The sequence below is a fragment of the Struthio camelus genome, chromosome 2, assembly GCF_040807025.1.
Source record: "Struthio camelus isolate bStrCam1 chromosome 2, bStrCam1.hap1, whole genome shotgun sequence".
Lineage (NCBI taxonomy): Eukaryota > Metazoa > Chordata > Aves > Struthioniformes > Struthionidae > Struthio > Struthio camelus.
This window is the reverse complement of record NC_090943.1, coordinates 38,937,707-38,963,757: the sequence shown is the minus strand read 5'-3', so window position 1 is coordinate 38,963,757 and position 26,051 is coordinate 38,937,707. Positions and strand designations below refer to the sequence as shown.

At 37.6% G+C, this 26,051-nt stretch overlaps 1 protein-coding gene across 2 annotated transcripts in view; it reads left to right on the top strand.

Moving 5' to 3' along the window:
• Window positions 1–26,051, top strand: part of SKAP2 (src kinase associated phosphoprotein 2) — a 120,723-nt gene that overhangs the window by 50,760 nt on the left and 43,912 nt on the right. For both annotated transcript variants that reach the window (XM_068935210.1, XM_068935209.1), the window contains 2 exons: window positions 21,044–21,121; window positions 21,857–21,940. In XM_068935210.1, coding sequence (XP_068791311.1) covers window positions 21,044–21,121; window positions 21,857–21,940 — 162 coding nt within the window. The remainder of the gene's footprint in view (window positions 1–21,043; window positions 21,122–21,856; window positions 21,941–26,051) is intronic.

The window sequence follows — 26,051 nt, the reverse complement described above, 5'->3', positions numbered from 1 at the left end:
CCTGGAATGCCGTAACTTAGGGGAGAGGCGACTCCTGGTTGATGGGCTGGATGTGGCTCCCCCAAAACAGCTGACCTATCTTGCAGCTCAGTCCAAGACACCTGTGCAACCTCTTTGCCTTAGCCCTCCTGGACAGATGGTTGGGGCATTCTGTATCTGTGAGTCTAGCTGGCAACAGGACCTGCGCCCGGTGGAGGTGGGCATACTCACCCTGTTAGGAGGACTGTGGCAAGAGAACGGGGTATGTAGGAACAGATAAACGTCTCACTTGGCTAACAGTCTTCCTGATGTGGATAAAGGCCGGTGAGTAAAGTGGATGCACAAGGTAGTCTGGGCAATGTAGAGAAGCCAGTTGTTCATAAATGGAGGAGGCAGTTAAATAGAGCAGGATCTTAGGGAGCTGGGACTGAGAATATGGAGAAAGAGAAGATAAAGAAGAAACATAAGTGATGGGGCACTTGAAGTAGGGAGCAGCCTGAAAAAAGAGTACTAGACACAGGAAATACTTTGAAGGACTAAGACTATAGGACTTGGTGCAGAAGAAAGAATGTTTCCAGAGATAAGCGCTAGTGTGAGGCAAACGTAATGGCTGGAGTAGAAAGGTTGGGCGTGAGGAGGGTGGTTTCATGCAAGAACATTTTTCTTCTAGATCCTATGCAAGAAACTTACAGTACTTTCCTTATGTCTCTATTTTGCAAATGCAAGTGTTTATGTGAGTAAACTGAGAGTATCCCTGTAAAGCAGGGATAAAAAGTAAACTTGTCCCATCTACAACTATGTCTAGAAGACCCTCCTCTAGACACGGGGGTGGAAGTACCTGTCTAAATTATACTTGAGTTACGCTTGTGAGAGAGGCTGAGTCTGAATGGCCGACTCTTGATGTCGTGTTGATTGATACTCAAGTATGGTTTTGGACAGGAGATTGGTGAAGTTAGGCTCTAGAGTGTCCCAGGCTTGATGGCTTTGAAGCTGTTTGAAAAGGAGATATTTTCTGGTTTGAAGGCTACGTGTTAGCTATTTGGATTTACGAATGGAAGATACAGTTGTTCTGGCAAATTATATTTATACTATAAATATTATGGCAGAAACTGGTTTCTTGAAAGTAATTTGTCTCATGTGCTTTCTTCCATCTCTGACCAGAGATCTTCCTGGTTCTCTCATAAGCTTTCCTTGCTAGGCTTAATGAAACCTTCTGTGTGTAGGTGTATTGTTTTACAGCATGCCAGGCCTAGCTCCTAGCTTCAGACTTCAAACCAGGTTCCCATGGCCCTTGCCTACTCTCGTGAGCTGGCCGCATAACTTAACTGCTGTTCCTACCTTGAGGGCTAGAGCAGGATTAGGAAATGGGGTTATGGAAGTTAGGCAGGCAAAGGAGAGCCCCACAAGTTTCTGGCTGTCCTTCTTGTTGCTCAGTCATCAGAAATTCTCTCATGTCTCAAGGTGGGAGGAACCTCTTCTTTCCCCAAGTTTTCCAAGGCATCTCTTTACAGTACTTCCACATATTTCATTCCCAGATGAGGTGAACACTTTGAATTAGGTGCCTGAGAAAGTTAGCCACACAAATGTATGAAAAAACGTGTGCAATATTTATGAGAAACCACTGCAGAAACATGTGGGAGTGCACTTGTTTTCACAAGCTTATTTGCTTATTTTCTGCTGTCTTCTATTCTAAGACCATCTGTTGGAGAAGGAAGTCTGCTTTTTGTATTGTAGTTTTAAGTGCTTCGGCAGTCTGGTTTCCCTGCATCTGTTGGAATACAGCAGCCCTTCAGACACTGACAGCTCCTGCACTCGGTTTGCTGTATGCTGTATGCAGCGAGTCAGACACAGCATCCAAAATGTCCTCATTTTATGTGTGGTATAGAGCTGATTTTATCAGAGTGTAGTAGCAAGTAGAAATCTCGCATTTACAGAAATCTCACAGTTTACCACCAAAAGCAGTAAGGTGGTAGCTGAGTGCTATAGTGGAGTGTAGTCCACTGTTCAAAGTAGCAGATCTGTCAACTCTGCTGAAGATCAGTACAAACATGAAATGCAGTGCCAGCAAAAAGCATAACTATTTTTTTCTTCAGAACTGGTTTATTGAATAACCCTGTAAAGCAAATAATGCAGGAGACTACAAATTGTAAAGATTTTATGTTGCTTGCATGTTTGTTCAATGACAAGCGTGTTCTCCATATGTGACATCTGAGGATAGTGGACAAATTATTTTGGTCTAGATTTATCTTTTTTTTTTAATGTACGTAATGTCTGTAGAGCATGTCAGGAAGAGCATGCAAACTAAAACAGTATCTTTGTTATGTGTAACTTTTTCTGCTGCTGCACTATGCAGGTTAAAAGATGAGATCAGTTTCTGCAGCAGCTGTGGTGGCCCTACGCATGTATCACTGAGTTGAGACAGACGTGTGCACCCACATTGCTGCAAAACATGTATTGCTAAAGGATTTTCCTTATGAGTTTGTGAATTCATGGCACATGTATTATTACCAAAAAAACTGGGGCTATGGTGGCAGGTTTTTATGGTAAGGGAACATAGCTGATCATTATGGGAAATTATGCAGTTTAGTCTGTGGCTTGTATACTTTTGGTTTGATGTATTAGTTCTTCTTGTCATTGGTGACACTTGCTGGTGAGACGCGTGATTTGTAGTAGTGTGATTTGTAGTAAACTTAACTAGTGAATTCCAGTCATACGCTGTGAAAAATTTTAGTGTTGCTTAACAAATCAGAAAATGTGAAACGCTTTTCCTTTCCTTGCATTTCTTTTTCCTACTTTATCACTGAGGCAACTGCTCACTCTAATATCAAATAAACGGTCCCCTGTTAGAACAACTGACATCTGGAAGACTCTTCATAGTACTTCACATAGCAATGTTCTGACTCAACCATTAGTTGTCAGAGCTCAAATCGGGGTCATCTCAAGAAATCTGTAATGCCTTTTACTTCTAGCAAGAGCTGGCCTGAAAATCTGCTTAATGTTATCATTCAAAATTTACATGGTTTCATTAGGCTTATTAAAAGCAATGAAAAATGCAGCAGGACGTAACACTGATAAAGCCCTTTCACCTTGCTATTTCAAATCACGTTTATGGACGATGAATTTAGCTTCCCAGTAGCCCTGGGCAGAGGTATTATCTCCATTTTATGGACAAGAAAACTGAGTTAGATTCAATGACTTGTCCAAGGTCATACGTAAGACTGATTGTATTGGGAAAAAATTGTCCAGACTTCTGTCTTAATTACATGATAATTTTTTTGAATAAACTCACTGTCTTAGGGAAAAAAAAGGCCTCTGAGTCTATGTCTTTCTTCTAGAACTTTTAATAATCTGCAGGACGAATTTTGCAAAAATTAATCAGTATATTCCTCAGCAACATGATTCTCACGACTGAGAATATTAAGAACAATTCATATCCTTTTTTGTAGACTTTAGTTCACTGCTTCCTACAAAAACTTTGTTGTAGTCCACTTCGTCTCTGTTGTTCTCTGCTTCTGTGGCATAAAGCTGCCCTCATTATTTAGCGTTCTTACATTTGCATATGTACAAGAGGGAACAGCTGCTTTCTGCAGGGATTTTGTGTACTCATTCATATTCCCACAGTGGTGGCCTTGTTCTGAAGCACACTGCTACCCTGTGGAAAAGCAGAAGAATACATGAACAATGTAGAAGTCAGTTTGTTATTAAACATTTAAAAGTATAGCAATAAAGGAAAGACATGACGACAGAATTACATTTTAAAATCTGAAGCAAGTACCGTCTAAAGAAGATGCATAGAAGTCCTTTACTCTTGGAGTTGCAGTAAAGTTGTTGAAAAAAATTATGTTTAAAAGCAATTTTTTAGTCTGCTAATTTGGGGAAAAAAATTAAACATTATTAGTAGGCGTGCTTTGTACAAAGCAAATTGTTAGTACTTACTTCTCATTTGAAGGCAATCTTGGCTTAGATAGCAAATTGCTGTTCCCGCATCCACAGGCAGAAAATTACATGCCTCTGTGTTTGATATAAGCTTTAGATTTTCAGGTATGATCCAGAAGTAGTTCCTGAGGATTTGTGACAAGCTGGCCAATCACATGAGCTTGGCGCTTTCTTTTTTTCTATAGCATTTTATTGTGAAGTCTCTTAATACCTCAGCTTATGCTTTAAAATTATTTAGAAATATAGGAAAATTAAAGACAAAAATAGAATAGTTTTCCCCATAAACTGAAAGATATGCATCTCCCTGGCTCTGGATTGAAGATAGAGAACTAAAAGTCTAGCCAGAGATAGGAAAACACAATGAGGAACTTTGTACAAATGCAACATCTTAGTGAGTTTGAAGAACTTTGCTCTTCAGTTCTTTAAAAAAAAAAAAAAAAAAAAGCACATAGATTCACTTTGCACTTGTCTTTAAATTCTGGAGCATCTCAAAGTGACTCTGGGGAAGAACTTGGCATCCAAGTGTATGAAATTTTATCCCAAAGCATTGAGATACATATATACGCGAGGTTGTGACAACCTGTGCAGTTAGAATGAAAAGTGTTTTGCTTGTAATAGCCACAGCTGGGCCAGCCATTCAAAGTAACTTATTACATTAGAAATATGATTCTGAAGCATTTACTTCCTTGCTGGAATTTCTTTCCTGCTGTTTGCCAAATTCTACTGTTGGGCTTCTTGTTTTAGTAGTAGGAAAGTATTGAAATATTCTTAAGAGGGAGGAAGGATCTTACAGAATTATTAATATTCTGCTTAAAGGTATCTGGAGAAAAATGGAAGGTCATAGTCTGACCTATAGACCTTGGCAGTGTCCTTTAAACAAGCATTAATCATACGTAGTGCATCAAATCATCATGTGCAAGATAACATTAGTGACCTCTCCAACTGAGAATAACAAACGGGCTCTTAGTTTTTCTTTCTGTACATGACAGTAGTGTTGACAACCTCCGTGTATATTTTTTTGCCCTGTACCTAATCAGCCCTGATCCTTCTCCATGCAGAATTTTCCTTGAAGTACAACTTTTTCACTCCTGTTTGTGCATGATAGGAACTTTTATACAGAACATGGACTGGGTTACTCATCATGTACGCATGTTTATTTCTGTTGGATGTGTGAGAGCCAAGTAGTTCATTCTTCTTGTATGCGGATGAAATGACAAACTGAACAAGGGAAACTGGATTATGCTGACTACTTAGAGTAGTTAAAATGCGTAAAGCTGTGCTTCAAAATATCAATAAAAGTACATCATGCAGCATTCTTGGGGAAAATACATATTACTCAAAACTTTTTGGAGAATGTCTCTAGTCATATGTAAGACTTAAAATAATTCATGTATCTTATGTGCTACATTGCCACATTTTTTTTTTTTAAATCCTAAAAGGGGACGTTACTAGTTGTAACTGGAATTCTGATGTGCTCAGAGATATCTTTAAATGTAGCTAGAGGATCACAGTAAATATTTTAGAGCTGAACTGAAGACTTAATTGCCTGTCTGCTGCTGAAAAAGTCTTGTTAAAGCAATGATAACCCTATAATGTCTTAGTCTTTATTCTGTAATGGCCAAAGTGGCTGCTAAGGAGTATTGGGGGAGTCCACAGGATCAATTTGCGTTACAGGGTTAACAGGCACCTTAGGCAGTATTTCGTGACTGTTGCTGCCTTCTCAGAAATTGCCTCAGGATTTCAGCATTCTGGCCTGTCAGTCTTGCCATTGCTTCACCACCTGCAGTCTGATAGCTCCAGCTGTTTTCCTTTTTCTCCCATTTTTGTAGCCTGGCCTTAAGCATAAGCAATGCTAGCAGCTGCTTGGCTGAGCCTTGCAGAGACTTGCAACTCATTGGCTATCCTGATACTCATCGAGCCCTTCGCCACAGATTTGGAGGCAGTGTGCATGCTGTTGGCACCTTGGGGTGCTGCAAATCATACGTCTGGCCTTGCGCTGTCTTTCAGTGGTGGTGCCAACTGCTAGTTTGCCTCCACAAATGTTTTCCTGACCAAATTTCAGGCTGTGTCACTGAATGGCAGTGGCACAGAGTTCATGGATCGCTAATATATATTTTAAGATTTTGCTGCAGCAGCAAGCTTTCTCTGTGGCATTTGTTTGCTTGTTTGTTCCTTTTGGTACTCATGTCATTTAGCAGCCTCTGCTGCTGGTTGTTAAAACTGAATGGTTCATAGGACAGTGCTTAAGAGTAGAGAAAATTTAGGGGTATGAGATTAAATCTCAGAAGACTAAGGGCTCTAAAAGACTAAGTAACTTTAAAAAAAAAAATGCTGTCAGCATTCGTGGCTAAATGGCTCTGTGGAAGTTAGCCATGTAGCTGGGCATGTGGAAATTTTCAGGAAAACCCTCTGAACGATGGCTTCACTCTCCTTCCACCAGTCAGTCAAGCCTAAGTACAGTTGGTCTTTTCCAGCAACAGTCACCTAGTAAAATTGTCAATCAAGTGCAACCGCTTTAGTTGATCTTGTAGGCAACGCCCAAGATGTTAGTCCTGATCACATCAGTTGCAATAGGCGTCCTTGTCATGCTTATTCTTTCCACTGATTGCTTGAGGGGGTATTGCAAATTGGAGAAGATTAGAAACTCTTTCTGTAATCCAGCTAAATGCTGAGGCAACATTTGAGCTGTAACATAATTGTTGTGCTGAAGTCCCCTATAAGTTTTTTTTTTTTTAACCAAAGTTTTCAAATTCCTAGGCCGCATCGAATTCCTTATAACAGAAACCTTTTTTCTGTATTTTATGCAATAGCTTCTAGCTCTGCTCAGTGAGCTTCGATTTATGAGCATCAGAACAGGAGAAGAAAGATTAATCATTTTGAACCACTATGCAATTTATATAAATCCTTCACATATCTACAAAATGCCTTCTCTCCTAGTAGGGTTAAATCCTTGTATAAAAGCTGCTTTTAACTGATGAAATTCAGGTTTCATCTCTTCTTGATGATTTGTCTTGAGGGAAGATCCAGAATTTCTTACTTCAAAAAAAAATTACTTCCACTCTGAATTTGAGTTTCTGATTGGCTAAAACTCCTCCAGAACTTGTAGAGAGAATGTGTTATGTGCTACGCTGAATCACTTGGAGATGTGGGATCGCATACTGTGTTGATAATACTAGAGATATTTCCTCCCTTACATCTCTTGTTGCTCTAGTTGACTTTAAAAGGGCATCCCAAGTGCCACAGACATGAGGTTCAGTATTTGCCCCTGAATCTGTGTCACCACACAGGTGACATGGGTGGTGAATCAAGTCATATTTTTAGAAGGCTAGTGGCTTCTTAAGGGGGAAGAGAAAGTCAGAAAACTCATGTATCCTTTTTTTCTTGAAATGCACTGACTTGTTTTGTGCTGCAGCTCAACTCTGTCACCCTTTAAATGGTATTGTTCAACGGTGACACCTTTGTCTTTTGTAATGTAACTAAATGATAAACCTTAGATTGTTCAACATTTGTAGCACGTCTTCAGTCATGTGTTTTCATTTTTAAGATTGACAAGAACTCAATAGTGAAACAAATATAATATAAAGCCCTCTTTTAGTCTCTGTTTTAATGACTTTAAATGTTGAAGTTCATCACTACCCCTTTAAGTTAGTGCCCCAAATGTAGGTTCTTTCTGAGGATCTATTTCAAATTATAAATCAAGCAGATGACATTTTTGATGTATGCAGTGACTGTACCTGGTAATTAAGCCTATGTTCCCTGCTCTGCCAGTTGTGTTTAAGTGCACCCCTGAATCTAAATTGCATCTGTAAAGCCAGCTGGATAGAGTAGGTGTTGTAGACCAGTAATTAATGTATCCGTCAAAGCAGCATGTTTCAGTTTCTGTTTTGAACACCAGTTTCTCTGATTTCTTTCTTAATGTTTCTTTACCTTTTTCCTTTTTACAGAAAAATGGTGAAAAAATCTAGGATTTTATTTTTTATATCATCTTCCCATGAATCAAGAAATTTCCATTATGAAAACCTAAGAATTAGGCAGTTGTGCTTCTAACACTAATACTTTAATTTTGCATAGATATTAAAGTTACTATGCTCTATGAAGATAATAGGGTTTCAGCTTCTTTGAAATGTTACCACCAGCGATAAGAACTATGACATAATTAACCACACAAATGAACTTTTTAAGGATTTCTACTTTATTTGTCCTGAAACATGAATTCTTAGATTTGTCCAAATAAATATATTTTCAGATTTCCTCCTTTAAATTGTTATTTTAGTTGCGTAATAGAACTTTCCCTGAGGCATATAATGGCAAATTAAGCATAAATGGCTTCGTAGATCTGAAAGGTTAGTATGAGTTTAGAGTGTAGCCAAGAGTACTATCTGTATTCATTTTTCTCATTTTTTAAGAAAATTATGCTTTTGATGAATATTTGCCTATTGTGGGGGTAGAAGTCTCAAAACTGAGAAAAATCTCAAAGGGCCACACAAATCTTTATTGTAAAATTCAGTTTAATACTACAGAAGTATATGTAGATGTAACTAAATATTTTTGTCTCCGTTCTAATTAAACGGTATTCTTTTTTCTCTCTCTATAGACTTCCTATTGACCTTTTTGCTTTTGTAGACTCTTAACGTAGTGATACTAAACTTACTTGTATTTACTCAGATGCCTATCTCACTCTTTCACTTAACAATACGCTATAACCTTGCTATTTTTCCTCTTTCCATAGAAAATTTTTCCTCTAAAAATTCTTTGTGTGACTTCATTATAATAATTTTTAACTTCATGAATCAGAAGGCTAGACAGGTACTTCTTGGGGCTAGAAAATATGACAGTAGATGCGGTCTCTAAGAAATAATCAAATGGAACTGTGATAACATGCGTGATGAGATCTCTGAGACTATTTGTAAACTTTTGACTTCTAAATATTGCCTTCAGGCTTGTTAAGAAAAGCTCAGTGTTTGTAAAGATTATCCTGACAGCAATATGCTGGGTCGGTTGTCAAGACATGTTTAGCATGGAGGGATGTATTAATCTGCTATAACTACCACTGTAAGTGGCTGGAATAAATAGAGGGCTCAAGCAGATGAAGAGGGATTAACTGTGTAAATTGAGCAAACTCTTCAATCACTAAACCAGTGATTTTACAAAGGATTAGTCTGCTTTTACAAATATTGATTACTGATTTGTTACTTAGGATGAAGATGACATAACTTGTGCAGTTGCTATGGAGTATGCGATGTGAAGTGTACATCATTCATATTAATGGGATTGTCATAGGCATTATAGAAACGGACAGATTTATTACAGCAGCGCCGTCAGCATTGCCACAGTTAAGGTTGTATCAGCATTTCCATTGAAAGTCGTATTTTCTTTTTTGGTGTTCATAGATCATCTTTAAAATTTGCTCAACTGAAATTTGGCAGTATCAGTTTATAGCTTTGATGATGTTTTTCTGCACTTCTAAAGGCAATTGAATCAACAGTTTTTAAAATGGAAGGAAATACTGCGCATGGTTTTTTTAAAATAATTGCGGGTTTGCATTCTTTGTTTTAGTGCAGCTTTTGAGTGATGATGTGCATATTCTGTAGCTTCATTAAGCCAGGTTTATAGAGGAGTGTACATGTGTTAACCAGCTCATATAAGCTGGAAAAAATAAAGGAATTTCTCAATACATGAGCTCTTCTGCCTGTGTATCCACAGGCTTGTCTGACTTTTTCCAGTGTTAATAGTTGTCCGATAAAGATAATACATTTCTTACAAGCCTTGTCCCACCCATATCCACAGAGCACCATCCTATTACTAAACTACCATTTAAGATTCAGCAGTGGTACACTCACTGTGGAGTTTGTCTTTTTAATCTGAATTTAGGTTTATGTGTAGAAATAGGCTTAAGGAAATCTGCAAATGGTGTAAGAATTAAGGGGCATAGGATAAAAGGCTGAAGACAGAGGAAATGCACATTGAGTTCAGAAAAACCCTGCTGATGTTTATTTAGCAATTTCCTTGTTGTAGAAATTCAAGTTGTAAAAACCTCATGTTTCTCTTTATGTGCCTTCCTTCTAGTCTTAAACAGACATGGCACAAGACAGCTCAACCATAACTATTCTCTCAGTTCTGTTTTCCCAAATTGTGACCCAGTTGCAGAACATGATGGTAATTCTGAACTGTGAACTTTCAGTAGTTTAACACTTTGGGATTTCCTATTGTGGATACTGAAGATAAGGAAAACTGTATGCTTAGGCCATAGGCAAATATAACCTGACATGAAGCAGGTCAAATCTATTTTTCCAGAGGGGAAAATAGATACTGTATAAGTGACCCTCTCTCACTTTTGAATTTCAGTCCCGTAGATGGTATCTGAAGCAGATTTTAACCTGGGTATTGTCTTAAGAGATTCAGATGTTGTCAAGAGAATTTTTCTGAATAAAAATGAATATAATTGTTGTTAATTTCAAATAAAAAATGAGTTAAGTATTCCTGCTTAGTGTCAAAAACAGTAAGAGCTAGTTAGTCGTCTGAGGAGGATGAAAGTCACATGTGTGAAAAAGCAGATCCATGCTGTAGCCTGGTAGCACTCTCAAAGACCTCTTAAAAATTAAAGAGGATGCTTCAAGGGACTAGTTGTAACAAGCTGGGGCCTAGTGGGAAAATTGGTGCAGTTGGTCTGATTTGTTCTCTGTTGTTCCGCGAAGGCAGTAGCTGTGTTCTTCCAGAGCGTCTCCTGTTGCATGCGTCTTCAGGTGTATGGTATCTTCTGGAGACTTCAAATGGAGTGAAAGTATCAGTGTAATCATTCAGAAGAGCTAGAGTGGGTGCTGGAAGACAGTTCTTCCCATCATTCTCACTACTCCAAGGTCAATTAACAGGCCACTGAAATCCACATCTGGAAAGCTTTCAAGAAAAGTAAGAGTACTCTCTTGGCCTCTTGCAGTGTTTCCCTTGCTTGTTTCCCTTGCTCTTTTGAACTTGGTCATGCATAATCAGAGCCAAACAGAAGAATTTTGTTATCTTTGTGATAGCAACAATTGCCTACTGAGAGGAGGTTTGAAAATATCTGTGTGTATTTTCCATCTATAAAACTGTTGGTTCTTCATTACCTCTTTCAGAGTATTTAGAGATAAGACAGAGTCTTGATCACTGTGGAGTTTTTTACCTTGGATTTTCTCAAGGTCTTGGTCAAAAAAAAAAAAAAAGAAAGAAAGAAAAAAAGGTTATATTCCTGGATTATATTCCACTGTAGTTTTTGTAATTTTTTTGTAAATGCAGTGTCATTGCTGTAGGAGGCTGTAATTCTACCAGAACTTCCTAGTTCTCCATACTGAAAGGCATTTGATATGCATTTTGTGTGCTGCAGGGAGAAGACTTGAAAGGCGCATATGAGATTTTTTTCCTTTTGTTTTTATTTTAAAAAGGCTAGTCTGTACACTGTAAAGTTGTACCTCCATCTTAATCCAAATTAGCTTTCAAATGCAAAGGAGCTTTTAGTGTGATACTGATCACTGAGCATAGCTTTTTACTTACATTTTCAGTACTAGAAGAAATGTATCAAAAATAAGGCAGTGAGGCAGAACAGTCTAAGCATTTTGTGTTTGCAGGAATACACAAAATGTGGAAAATGAAAATTGGAGCTTTGCTGCGCCTCTGTCCTCCTTGAGATCTGCAAGTGCCACTTTTAAAAATTTGGTTCTGATTTTAGCTGACTACCAATCCTAATCTCTCTCTTTTTTTTTTTTTTTTTTTTTTTTTTTTTTTGCAGATGAAAGATTTTTTCAGCTGCAAGCAGTAATGTCAAAAAATTTTTTTGATCAGGGATATGATCCAACGCTGTTGGAGCGCTTAACATGCTCGCAGTGCATACACGTGTTTCCTTTCAGAAGCTTAGCAGGCCAGAACTCCGACCCGGAGTCAGAACAGTTGGAAGTTTGCAGACTACAGAACTAATCTGAGGGGGCTGCCGCTTGGCATAATCGAGTTGCATATATAAAACTTCGTACAATTTATCCTGGGGTTTTTCATTGGCCTTTGGTGGTAGTCTGAGAAGTTCCTTGTTTCCCTGGTTTTGCCATGGTAGTGCCTGTTGTATTTCCAATATGTTACGCTTCTGATGAGAACAGCAGTTAAAATGTTTCCCTACCTGAATATCCCCATCACAAACTGAAATTCATGTAGGATGATTTTCCTGATGAGCTAGATTTGGCACTTCTCAAACTGTACTACTTTTCTTTTTTTTTTTTTTTTTAAAGGGAGCTTACTAGCTTCTAGGAACTAGAAACTGAACAATTTAGGAAAGAAGGTATAAGCAATGGAGTGGAGTGTGTTTAGGAGAGGGTATAGGGCAAAATAATTTGGGAAATGGTGATTTAAGAGGAAAGAAAATTCCATACTTTTTGTTTAATTGATGTGTGACTTGTGAAAAATCTAGCTTGCAGGGTATTACAATTTTCCCCCAAAGTTTGGTAGACTTCGCTTAATTTAAGTTCTCGCAGATCTGTCAGTATGCTGTTCAGTAATAAATATTTGGATTGCTAGGATGCTGAAACTGAAGTAACATCTACTACTAATTTTTAAATATCATTTGAATATTCATTGCTTAGCTTTGCAAGAAGTGACGTTTGGCAGCTTTTCTACCAAAATATATTAAATCATTCTCATGTTGAGTTACATTTGGTCATTGTTTAGCCTCTCTTTAGGCTCATTTACTGAAAAAAGTGCCAATCATACAAAAAGGAAGTTTTAGTCCTTTTAAAACTACTAATTAAAAAAGTTATAACAAACTCAGAAAAGTAATAGAAAACATCTTGTTCTGATAACCTTAACTTTTTCTTTTCTTAAAATATTTTGACATGTAGTTATCTCCAAGGGATTCTTTGCTTACTAGGTGATTATTTAAAAATAGTAGTAAACTGTATTATAAAATTGGATTGTAGTATTACTTTTTCCAGATATTTTAGATGCTCAGCTGAAAATTGTTTTTACCAGGACATATTAAATGCTAGCTTTTAACTTGCTGCTTGGTAGGACTTTCTGCCTATTAGTCATCTGGGAATCCAGGAGTCATAACGTGGTTAAAGATGCTATCCATGTGTATTTTGACATAATGCTGGTCATGCTCCAGCTGTAGACTCTTTTATTTCCTGGCCTTTTAATTTTCTCTGATGAGCTAAGAGCACCTTCTGCAGTTCAAATATTGTGTAGATGTTCTGAATCTTTACTTAGGGTTCCTAATCAAAATTGGATGTGTGCGCTTGTCTGTGAGATGATGCTGGGGAGTTTCAGCTTGCCTACATCATTTCATGAGAATTTCCAGTACATCTAATTGATCCATGATGGGCTATTTTTACTTGCTTGTAGCTGCAGTGCAGAGGCATTGTTTTTATCTGTGTATTTTCCTGCCTATTTTATTTCTCACAACCAAGTAGGAAGCTAAGCTTCTTATTATATAGGCAAAACTTGTATCGTCAGTCTCTACAACTGATCTACGTTTCTGTTAGCTGCAGTGTGGGCCTCCGGGTGATTGAAACCTTTCTGTCTCTCTCTAGAATGATTGATTAAACTGTAATGATCCTCGGAAGGATTGAAGCAAAACTCTCTTAACTTTCTATGCTTTGTGTTACAGTGGTCCGAGCAGTGGGCCTTGCACAAGAGACCTTTGCTTTACTGCTGTATCTTCTTTTTGTCGTCTTGCTTCAGAGTCTCTGGGAAACAGCAGAGGTGGGAAGGCTGCTCCTATGGAGCATGCAACAGCCTGTTTCATCACCCCAAGGGATGGTGGCTGCTCACAGGAGAAAACATTACTTTTGCTTCTTTTTTATTTTTTGGCCCTGTGCTGTGCATGTCCCTTGTGAAATTTTAACAGTTAATTGTCTATGTGAAAGTCATACTTGGATCAAGGGGTGAAAGCCATTAGCACCTTATGTAAAAAGGGATTATGTAAAATGTAACGGTGGGCATTTTAGAGCCAGTTTGAAAGCCAGCACGAGTATGCGCAAGTCCAGGAGAGTAGTGGTTTATAAAAAAATCTTGTACATTCAAACTTAAGTTCAGACAAGGAGTGCATGATCTAGGATACTTCCAGTAGGCTGTGGACCCCAGTGAATGGAGTCTGACCCGCTGACTCCAGTGAATTATAAAAAGAAGTCTCTGTCAAATGAAATATGTTACAACTACTAAAGAAACTTTGCCCAAAAAACAGACGAGGATTGAAAAGTCATAGATGTAAGGCTTTTTAATTCAAAATGTCCAAATACATGGTTATTTAATTAGGGGATAAATGAAAATGACTAAAAGAGTTTTTAAAGCTTGCGGGGAACGCTTAAAAGAACTAAGTATTTCTGTAAATAATATGTAGCAGTGGTTTTTAGGCTGCCTGGCCCACTGCCTTCTCCTGAATTTACAGGAAGGAAGGGAGGAGAAATCCTCATCCCTCTCTCTTTACAAGGGAGGAGTCAAGAAGAAACGCTCAGCGTTTCGGCCTCTGAGGGTGCATTTTAACATTTGTAACCAAAACTCCAGATCCAAAATTAGAAAGAACTAAATAACTAGGAACAGATGACGCTACTTTAAGTATTCTTGGATAAAATACACTGCTGGCTCTTCTTAGAGGGATATATTAAGGCAAATTGTGCTGAGGAAATTTTGAATATGAGCTATTAGAAAATACAATGGTGAAAGCTGGGGATGGCTCCGTAGCAACATTTCATGAACTAGACAGTCCCTGGAACATGCACTTTGAAGACCAAAAAGCTAACTTTTCCAAATAAATGCTTCAAAACCTAAACATTTTCCATTAGATTTGTTAACCTAAATGAAATATGTTTTCTTTCAGATTTATCTTTTGATTCTTGCAAGTTAAATTAAATTACAGCTATTAGGCTCTTACATTTGCAGTGTACTGAAGTAAACTTTGTGGAGGTGCTTAAGACAGTTAATGAAGCTAATGAGATTTTATGTGATCTTCCTAGTGATCACTTTTCCTTAATAAGAAGGCTCTTGGAAAGGGGATTTTTTTTTTAAATTCAGTAAATATTAATCTTCTATTAAAAAAAAAAAAAAAAGAAAATTAAAGGAAAAAGGTATGCATATGCAAGTAAAACACCTCTTCTTTAACCTAGATTCATAGTGGTTGTGCAACAGATGTGACCACGCTGTATTGCTATGTGCACATTCATGGATAATTGAATCCCTCTGTAGTCCCTATTAAAAATGAGTAAATGCTGTATTTCCAGAATACAATGAAATGGAGAAATATGAAGAATTTGGGGAAAAGTGTGTGAGAAGGAGGATGGGAGGAAAGAAAAGAGGAAGAAGAAAACACTTTTTGTTTTGCTGGAACATTAGGACTTCTTTGCTGTGACTTTAGCACAAACTTTGTCAGAAGATCTTTGCCAATTTAGAATTTCGGCCTGAGAGAAATCATAAAAGTCCTGAGCCTGGGAGGGGGGGGAGGGGACAAAACCCTATATTTCTACATTTTAACAGATATTATTTCAGTATTTATAGGACCAGCTCTTTGTTTTTAGAGAAACATCCAGCTTTGTAGCAACTACTAGATACGCTTTTGTATTGCTAGCAATTTTCCTCTCTGTTTTTTAGATATCAAATGCATTCCTCTTTTAATATCAATAATTCAAACAGGAATAGATTTCAGTTTCTCTTTTTGTATAAATGGGTTTTCAGTGCAGTAAGAAAGGAAGCTGAAGAAATGAATTTCAAAAATAGTGATTATATATATTTTTTAAATTAAGGGAAGATGCAGAAATAGAAATTACTGTTTCTTTGTCCATATAATACAATAAATGTATTTTGGCTTGACAGTTTTCCTTTACAAGAACTGAAAGATGGTAAATGATTCTTATTTGAGTAAGAAGTCTTTACCATTGTAATAGTTAGAGCTATGGTGCTCTACCAGAAAGGCAAGCTGTAATCAACCACTTAGCTGTTACTGAATTACACTTATCTCCACTTCGCCTGTTTAACTTGCCATAAGCATGCTAAGCACCTCTTTAGAATGCATTGACCTCTGATTATTTCTTGCTTTATGTATCCCTTAGCCCGCATTGACGAAATAAAAAATATTGCTATTGGTATACAGTATAGAATGATACAACTGGGTTTTGTTTTATTTATTGAGTATTCAGAATGAAATGTTAACACCTTTGTGTTCTCCAAAAATCAAAATGCCATGAAAAATGATTAAAACTCATATGTTTTGTCATGTAAAGTGATATTGATGAAACTACTTTTAAATAATGGGCCCTATTCACTATTGCAGTAGGGTGCCAAATTGCATTATTCAAGATTTTAGCTCTCTGATTACCAAATTGCCAAAATTCTGGACATGCCATAAGCTGTAGAGCAGTCTAAAGTCACGAGAAGTCATATGGGATTTGTGGACTTTGTGGAGTGGAACCTGTGAATTAATACACCTACAATTAATAATGTGTTCCCGCTTTTCTGATGTCAGAGCATGGTTGGTGGAAAAGCCGGCTTTATGCTTCAGTGAAAGCATTCCACTTTCTTTTCACTAGAGGAATTTTTAGCCTGGCAGCAATAGCATTATAATAACTGCCAGCTGCTCACTTGGCACAAAAGGGCCTAGAACCAAGAGGCAGAGCTTGGTGCATTATATGTGTAATTTACCTTTTCTTTAAAATTTGAAGGCTTGGGCCTCATAAATATCTTGATCTGATGTTTGATAGCCTTTGTACACATCAGTCTGGGAGTACGCATGTGGAGCATAGCTCACAGATTGTAGTTTGGAGTACATTAAGTCATTTCCAACAAGATCAGAAGATAAATTATTCTAGGAGATTCATCTGTGAGTGGGTGGTCAAGAAATAAGGAAAGCCTTTAACATTAAGCAGATGTACCCTCAAAATAAAACTTAAAATGAGGGAGGTCCAAGTTGATCATCAGCCTGAATATTGGATAGTATTGGCATAATTTTCATGTCAAAAGAGCAAGGATGAATGTCCAAGATATTTGCGATGTAGAAACTCAAGAATGGAAAAGATATTTTCCTGTATCCTCAACTCCAGGCGTGTCCACCACTCTCCAGGCAACGATATAACAGAAATTAAATTTGGAAGGGCACACAGGAGCTTCAATTGTGCCTTTCTCCATCTGTAAACTCACATAGCTGCAAGCCACAAAGCACTTCTTGACACACAGTTCCACTTTACTCTTTGGTATTTTTTAAGTCTTAAGGCCTCAAAAATTGTAGTATACCAAAGGAAGAAAGCATGAGAGATTTAACAGCATTGTTAACGTCTTTTTTCCTAAACCCTTGAGCCATGTCTGGAAATGGACCATATAGGGCAAAATAACTAGCTAATCCTGGTGGTCTCTGCTGGTCTAATTTTGAGGGAGAAATTTCCTTATGATTTTGTAATCAGTTTGACCATAAGTATCTGAGCAACAAATACTGACTGGGCACTCGAACAAATTCCTGTCACTAGGAGCTCTCTTGCATCCTGCTAAACATTTCATAGCTCATAGTGGGCAACCTCCAGTCAGAGCAAAGGAAATTGAAATCCAGACTATTTCACCTGCATCCATGAAGAAAAGGAACGTTTTCCCTCATTCTTAAGAAGTCTTGCGGTCTGCATGAGAGTAGAGTATTGAACTGGTGTTTGGGAATTCTGATCTCAGCCCTGCTTTTAAGGGCATATGTGACTTGAAGCAAGTTCTTTAATTTGCTTCCCAGTTCCTGATTTTAAAAAAATGATTCTTTCTTTCTTTCTTGCACTCTTTCTCTATATTAAATAGATGCTTTGGAGAAAGAGCTGTCTTACTCAAAGTCCCGTACAATAATCAACTGATGGTCGCTGATCTCAGTTGTGGTATTACTGTGTTTAGTGCAATGTAAACAAATGCTGCCTTACTATAATAAAGCAGTGCTTTAATGATACATTTACTTAGGAGATTTGTGGCCAACCTGGTCTATTTTAAGTGAACAGGAAAGCAATATTTTGATTAAAAGCAACAACAAAAAACAACCTGCTATAGGTATTCCGAACTTCTAGTTGGGAGTTGCCACAACTGGGGATTGTAGGACACTAAATACCTTCTATTTGGAACATGGACAAGAGAGTAAAGCAATGAAAGAAATGGAAGAAAGATAGAAAGGTGACACAATTGAAGAGTCTTCCATGCTGGCTTTAGACAGTTGCTGGAAGGAAGTCTTCATTCTCTCTTCTTTCTTCCTCTCCTTGTTTTGGTTGCAGAGCAAGGGTAAGATTTGGTCTGTGCGCCTTCTTCCTGCCATATGTGCGCAATGCCTGCACCTAATAAGAATCTGTGAGGAGGTGGTTCTTTCTCTTTATGCTTTTGATACTACTTATTCGGCCCCCCTCTCCCCCCATTGTCTCCTTCTAGATGTACAGGGAATTTAGCCAATTTTATTTTATTTTTTCTTTCATATACATCTGTATGTATCTTGGAATATTAAGATTTGGTCCCTCTCGCCTGCCCTTCCACTAATGTTCCCTCATATTTTTGTGGTTCCCAGGCTTCTCAAACAGAAGTTTGATCATATGTGTGTGATCTGCTTCTGCTACTTACAAATTTTGATGGGCAGTGAGACTGACCAGCCATATTTTGTTTCATGGAGTTGCTGCCTCAGTTACTTTGAGTAACAGAAAAATAAACTGGTTTCTCCACAGGTTGAGTATGAGAAGAAGACTTCTCTGTGCAATGCCACAATAACAGTGGAAGACTGCGTTTTATTTTCATGCAGGTTCTTAAGCTTTCAGTGCCCTATGCAAAATAAATGTAGCTTCAGAAAATGCCATCATTAAATTTGTGTCAGCTTGTCTCAGCAGAAGCAGCAAAACTGGGACGGCTCTCTAAAGACTCTAGCTCTCTGAAATAGTCAGTTCGGATGAGGTTTTATCTGTAGGCAGAATAACATTAAGGAGTCCCTGTACGTCTGCCTAGGACTCTTATGTCCCTTGCCTGTGGATCTGATTGTTCCTAAGGGCACTAAATTGCTACTTGCCAGGCTTTCTTTTCAAAAAACAAATACAAAGAACAAAGCATAAAGTTAGATCCAAATTGACGTTGAATTTGTTATATTCAAAAATTTAAGAGCCTGAACCAGTTTTATTTCTTTGTTTTTAATTAGATTTTATCCCTTTCCCATCTGTGGGGGTGCACTGTTCTAAAGTGAGCCCTACTGGATGAGGTAAAGCTGGAAGTGTTGCACACTGATGCCTCCCAATGACCAACTGAAAGCAGCACACCATGTGTAATTGTAAAAACTCTTCACCTCCCCCACTCATAATATCATCATTAGATCATCTTCTTAAGTAACTATTAAACTTGCCATGTACCAGCCAGCAAGTGTCTTTGTGTTATATTCTCATTTAACGTTGTGCAGTGGTTGCATACTTACCAAGCGGGGGGGAACAGCTGCATCATTTTAAAAGGCATGTACATGTAGCCAATAGCTCTTGTATTTTTAACACAGTAGTAAGAATTTCACAGAAGCTGAAATAATATCTAGTGCACTGCTAATCTTAAAACAAAATAGAAAAAGCGTTTTGGCGGAAATGCCAATGCATGTAAAATTCTATCTACTATTGCATAGGAGCCAACAAAAACTTCAATCTCTTGTTGTCTGAAGCGCAAGTTGTGTTATTTAAGGAATGTATTCTCATTCTGAGAATGTTTAGATTTTTAAAAAAATAATATTCTCTGTATGCCTCTACCTCTTTGTCTTGTCGTCATCTTCTCACAATTGTATTTAAAAAAGACCACCATAAACCAATTCAGTTCTGGGCACCAATGAAAAATAAATTCTATTTTAAGGGACAACCTGAAAACCCAGGAAGTATGCATCACTTTCCAGAGATAGTGTTTTTAGTTCAAGGTCAGACTGCTGATCTTTAACCCACTCTGGATAGTTTAAAGTACTTGTTTAACACAGGGGTTGTCTGCTGATGTCGATCCTTCTGTATGTTTTTCTTGGTAGTACTTAATGAGGTTACATATATTTTGATGAATAATTGCTGCCGTGTAAATTTGCCACCTACCTACCGTGACTCTTATGAATATTTGATGATAATAAGTAGTGAGAACTTCACTGTGATGCTCAAACGTGCTTAAATAAGAAGCGGCACAAGAACAGCTTTTGTTCTGCCTTTTTGCTTGTGGAAAAACTAAGTGACGCTTATACACACATTAGTAATTGGGCACATCTAAAATACTTATGCTCTTAAAGCTGGCAGTTTAATTTAAATCATAATTCTATCTCTTTGCGGGGGGTGGGATTCAGATGGGGAAGATGCATTTTTTTTTACAATCTAGATTTCTATTTTAAGTTGGGGCAGGGTTGACTGGTTGGTCTCATGTTTCTAGCAATGAATTAGCAGATGAGAAAAAGGAAAAAATGCAGTGGAATATATTTGTCATTTTGCAGATGCAGCCATGTTCTTTTTCAAAACCTAAAAATAGTATCTTTAGATCAACAATTTTGCAGACTTCTGTGCAATGTGTTCAATCAGTCAATCCAGTATCCCCATACAGAGCCTGTTTGTCTAAACAGCACTTTTCTATCATAATGCAAATGGTGCAATGTATATCAATAGGAGGCACCACTTCTAATCATCCCTTCATCTGGTTTCTTCCTTTGTAGGCAGTGTAATTTGTTTTGCACCTTGTATGTTTTTTCAGGACGTTCTTATGCGAGGCTGTTATTGAAAATCAGATTCCTGATTTAATTGTATTGAATTGTGATAATGTGCTTTTGTTTGCACATGTGAAAGTCACTACTTTCATTATCCAGCTTGCTTTAAACAGCATATTCAGAATGCGAGCTAACGTTTTCTGAGTTACGATAGCTTGCTCACTTGATTTATTTATTTATTTTTTCTAAGATTTGCAGGGCCATGTTTTTCTTCACTAAACTGATGTAGCACCACAAGCAACAGTTCTGTCATTCATAGTTTAACGTTAGACTGTATTTGTGCTTAAAATAATCTGGAATAGAAGCTACTAGAATTGTTTTTTCTAGTACCTCCTGAGCATTGAGAGGGTAAAATCTGCAAGTTCAGTAATGCTGGGGCTGCTATTTATAGTATTTTGCTTGAAAGGCAGTGCTTTACAGAACTTATTTTTCTTTCAGGGAATCAGTTTCCTCCTGTTGCAGCTCAAGATCTTCAATTTGTTCTGAAGGCTGGATACCTTGAAAAACGCAGGAAAGGTAAGTTTAATTAGCTTTGTGAAGAATATTTAGTGCCCTTTATATATTAGGGGAGTGTATTTAAAATTATATACACAAATAACATTATGCAGGAAGGATGAAATAGAAGTTGAAACGTTGAAGCATTATTATCCAAAAGAAAGAACAGCAAATAATTGCTACTGCAGTATTAAAAGAAATTCTCATTTTTTTTACTGACTAAAAAAATCATGCTGTGGAAGTCCAGTGTCAGCCATAATTCAGAGACTTTCGGATATTTTTGAAGAAAACGTTAGGAACGTATGCAAAAGTGCCATATGTTGACTTCATGTTTCAGTGAGCATCAAGATTTATTTTCCTTGAAGAGGGCAAATATTGATCTCAGCTTTGGTTCAGTCAATATTTACCTTGATTCAATAAATCTTATATTGTCACCTTAATACCTACTTAATGCTGCAACAACTCTAGGAAATATTTAGGAAGTTGTTCATAATTTCCATGTATTTAATGGCACACACAAATTTTCTTTTTATATGATTTATAATTTCCACTTGTTTTCTCATCTCCAATTTTTACTTAATTTCCTTCTTGATGTCATACTTTTCCCCTCCTTCATATCCAGATTTTGTTTCCTTTCCTTAGCACTTTTCCTGTCTCCTCCTCCCTCCTCCCTCTTTCCTCACTCTTGAAGAGAAGTAACATATTTGTGTTTAATAATACCATAAAATTTTATAACACAAATTATATTAATTGCAGACCACAGTTTTCTCGGCTTTGAATGGCAAAGGCGTTGGTGTGCTATCAGTAAGACGATCTTCTATTATTATGGAAGTGACAAAGGTAATTGTAATAATTATGATAAACTATTAAAATGATCTTCTTTTAATACACAGAAGAGTATGAAAGCTTTAGTGGAGATGGAAACTGAGAAACTAAAGTCATTCTGAGAGAGCAATGAACCTTTTAAAAGAATTGTTGGCTCTTAAACAGTGCTCTGAATTTTAAAAAGTGTAAGTATCTGTAAGTGATGTGCCGGTTTTCAAAAGCAAGGAAACTGAGAAAGAAAGATTAAGTTACTTGTAAAGCTACTTTGTGTGCCAATAAGAGCTAGCTAATAGGTTTGATAGTACTCTAGTGCTTAATTAATCTAGTGGACAGCAAATGCTTTTTCTGTCCAAATGGGATTTTCATTTTAAAACACCTTCTAGCAATTACTCCTTCTGAGTTCTTTAAAGAGGGGTTCTCTCCAGGAAAATGTTAGTCTAAAAACTGCATAGTGGAGTTCCATGTTTCTCTCTAAATTGTTTATGTTGTGAAAAAAACTAGAAATGAAATAATATGTTTAGCTAAAAGTCAGTTCTGAAGACTAGCTAAGGCTAGCTTCTGAAGGTGACTTCTAATAATCAGTTTAGAAAGAGTCTGACATAAACCTGGGGATATCACTTTGAACTTACAAAACTGACAGTCAAATAAAACACCTTTTTAATTTTATGATAAGTGTATTTGATATTTAGGAGTAAGACAAATGATGCAGAATTATTTTTTAGTAATTCTTAGAAGAGCAATTATATCTTTTTTTTCCCCCAAAATATTTATTTCTGGATAAACTTTAAGCTTTTTCCTTCTGCTTTTGTTGGTGTGACTTTTATTGAGATTAGTGAAGATAGTCTTATCATATTAATCTTACTTAATTTGATACAGTTTATTTCATTCTTTGATATGCTGATTCATTTAAGTTCAGCCTGTCTTTAAAAATGAAGTAGAAATAAAGTCTGGGTGTTACCGTATCTCAGTTACTTTGGACATTTAAGCCCAGTTTTCAGCTTGCTACAGTTTCCTCCTCGTGAGCTCTGTTTCCAGAGAGTGGTTAGTTGATCTGCTAAGTGTTCCCTTTTTTTCTTTACTGTTTCCTTGAAATTTACAGATTGATCAAGCTTTGAGAACATAAACAATCTTTCTTCAAACGTTTTGAGGAGGTGTGGCATAATACTGACTTGTCATTTTCTTCATTGTCGTTTTCTTCTTTCTTTGGAAAATTATCTCTTGCTCTTTGTTTATGTATACTTATCCGGTCTTAAGTTGTATATTGTCTACAACTTTTAAAATAAATAATTTTTTGGTCAAAGTTTATATTGCTAGTTCTGAAAGACTCTTCTGGGTTTTTGAATCATCTTTGGCTTATCATCTACTATTTTTTTGGCAAACAAGTTGATGTCATTTTTGCATATATTTTTGGCTTCTGTCTGTGTTAATGATTATGCTTTCTAGCATATGGCCTTTAGATTAAGGCAGGGGAACTGCCAATCTCTCCTTCTTCCTGCCACTTTTTTTCCTCTTGTAACAACCTGACTATCGAGGCTATGTTGTAATTTCTAATACCCATGCTGAAAGTTAAGAAACATGGAAGCACATTCCCTAGCACCACAGAGTTAGTGTCCTGTTAGGAATTGATTGTGATATGCTGTGGAATAGCTTGTCTTTTGTTTATGGCACTAGGCACAAATGGTTTGGCTTACAGATTTATAGCTTTTGAAGACTACAAATTTTTGGGGAAAGATGCTTCTGACTGTAACCTAATGATGTGGTAGGGGCACTTAGTCCGTGGAGCATCTTTTGGGAATTATACAGACATGGGTTAACTCTGAACAGTAGCTCAGGGAAGAAGCAAACAAATCAGATACTGAAATTTCTGCCCTACCTCCAGGTGTCTGATGCTATCAGTGCAGAAAAATGAGCACAGCATGATGGAAACATGTTGTCTTCCAGATCTGAGATGACCAGGCCAGTTACTCCAGAGCTCGTGTATGAGGAAGAAGGCTTTTTTTTGCAGACCGATCTGAGGTACTTCCCTCAGCCCTCTGATGCCACAGTACACGAGGGTGCCCGTTGCAGTGCCGAAGCAAATTGCCATCATTGCCTGGAAATTAGATACCCTTGATTGCTTTAGTTCCACGGCGAACTAGTTTAGTAATGAAATTGAGCTGTCACACTGATGGTTGTGAACGTATGTACTGCTGTTTATTATGCTGTTTAGCTGCCGATTGTCAGCAAGGACTAGGTGTGTGAGGAGAGAATCCTGAGAAGGTTTGGCGTTTGTTTACTGGAAGAACCTGCAGCTATGTTCACTCCCACCACTATGGCCAGCAGTAGTACCCGCTGTAGTATGCTGCAGTGTTTGGGCCTTTCCTCTTTTGCTGTGACCTTTGATGCTGTACCAGCTAACTTGGGCCATGTAGAAAATGCAGCTATGCTCTCAACAACTGTAGGATAGTAGTGAAGCGTGCATTTGGATGGCTTAATGCAAATTGCTGCCACCTCCTGAATTGTTTGGATGGCAGCTGTCTAAATGATGTTGGTCTGCCCTGGTCTGTGCAATGTCTGCAGACATTTTGTATCAGCTGGGTCCTGGTTACTGACAGATTCCAGAGCTGATTCACACAACAGGAAAATTTCCCCTTGTCAATGTGAACCCAGTTTGAAGAGAGGCAAGGGAGACGAGGGATTCCATATATGCTCACATTTATGCTACATGTGTCAACTTTAATGAGTAATTGAGTGCTAGTGTATAAGTGTTGTGGAATGTAATGCAGAGGGGTAGCAGGGATTTCAAGTTCCTGCTTGGTTTGTTTTGCGTTGTGTATGTTTTTAGGTCTGGGACGTGTAGATCGCTAATTTGTGAAGGATATTTTGTATCTGGTGAGATGTGTATTTTGTTGATCAAGGTTTGATTTTTATGCTTAAATATCAGCGTAAATGTAACTGACTGCTAAATTTGAGGGTATAGGATGCCTTTTTATTGGATTGTGTCAATCTGTTCTTTCCAAAACGCTTTCAGTTCTTGTAACTTTCTCTTTTCTACATTTGGGAAAACAACAGGTATAGTGGTATATCAAAAAGTTTCAGAACCGGGTTTTCAGACCTCCTTACTGTTATTGAAAGATAGGAGGCCCAGTCAGGCAAATACAGTACAGGCTAAAGCTTGTGAAACTAAAATAAATGAGACTGCTGTGGGTGGGGGTGTTCAAGGAAAAGAGAGAGAGAGGGAGAGAGTTTGCAAGCATCCGTTTAATATTTGCAATGCCTACTGGCTCATGCATGTCTCATTTCCCCTTTTCTTCCCCCTTTTTGTGGTAAATTTGGTGCAGCACTGGATAGTGAAGCAATATTATTTATCCTCTGAATACAGACAAGTCTGAGGGAATCATCTACATTTTTCATATTTGAGGATGTATAGGGTAGATGAAGGAGCAGGACTTAAAGGTTTGACCTAATTAAGTGACAGAAGTAGGTATTGCACGTGTGTGTATATCTGGGCCTGTGCTGCAATGTTCATTGCCAAGATATGGCCTGTAACATTGCAGAGGAGCGTGTTCAAATGACAAAGCCAGCCTTGATTTCCAGGAGCTTGCCTGGCCCCCCCTTTTTATGGTCTTTCCTTCCATAAGCCTTTTCCAGTCCTCTTTCCTTTGCTTCTGTGCCAACAGTAGCTTCCTCAGCTCGGTACCTTGTTTGCACGTCCACTGTTTTTCTCTATGATCTCTCTGGCGGTACTGAGGTACTTGGGCACCTAAGTGGTATGCTTTGGACCTCAAAGTGCGTGTAAAGAAAGTTAATTTGTTGCTTTATAAATGAATGAATTAATGGCTTCATTACTACTTCCTCACTAGGCCACAATTTTATATGCCCTCCTTTCTCAGCAATCTGAAGAGATCAGCTAAATGTTTAGCAAGGTAGTAGCATGATAACATCATGGTAATTTTTTTCCTTGTTAATGGACACTAAAAATTTATATTCGTTTTTATAACTTGAAAATGGTACTACCTGCCTGCCAGTAGTACGGTGTTGAAGAGAGGGATAATTCAGGGGCCTTTTTAAATCTGAGTTCCTGGACATTTTTTAGCAAGGACATAACAATGCTGAAAGTCTCTTCTGAATAGTAAGATAGCAATGG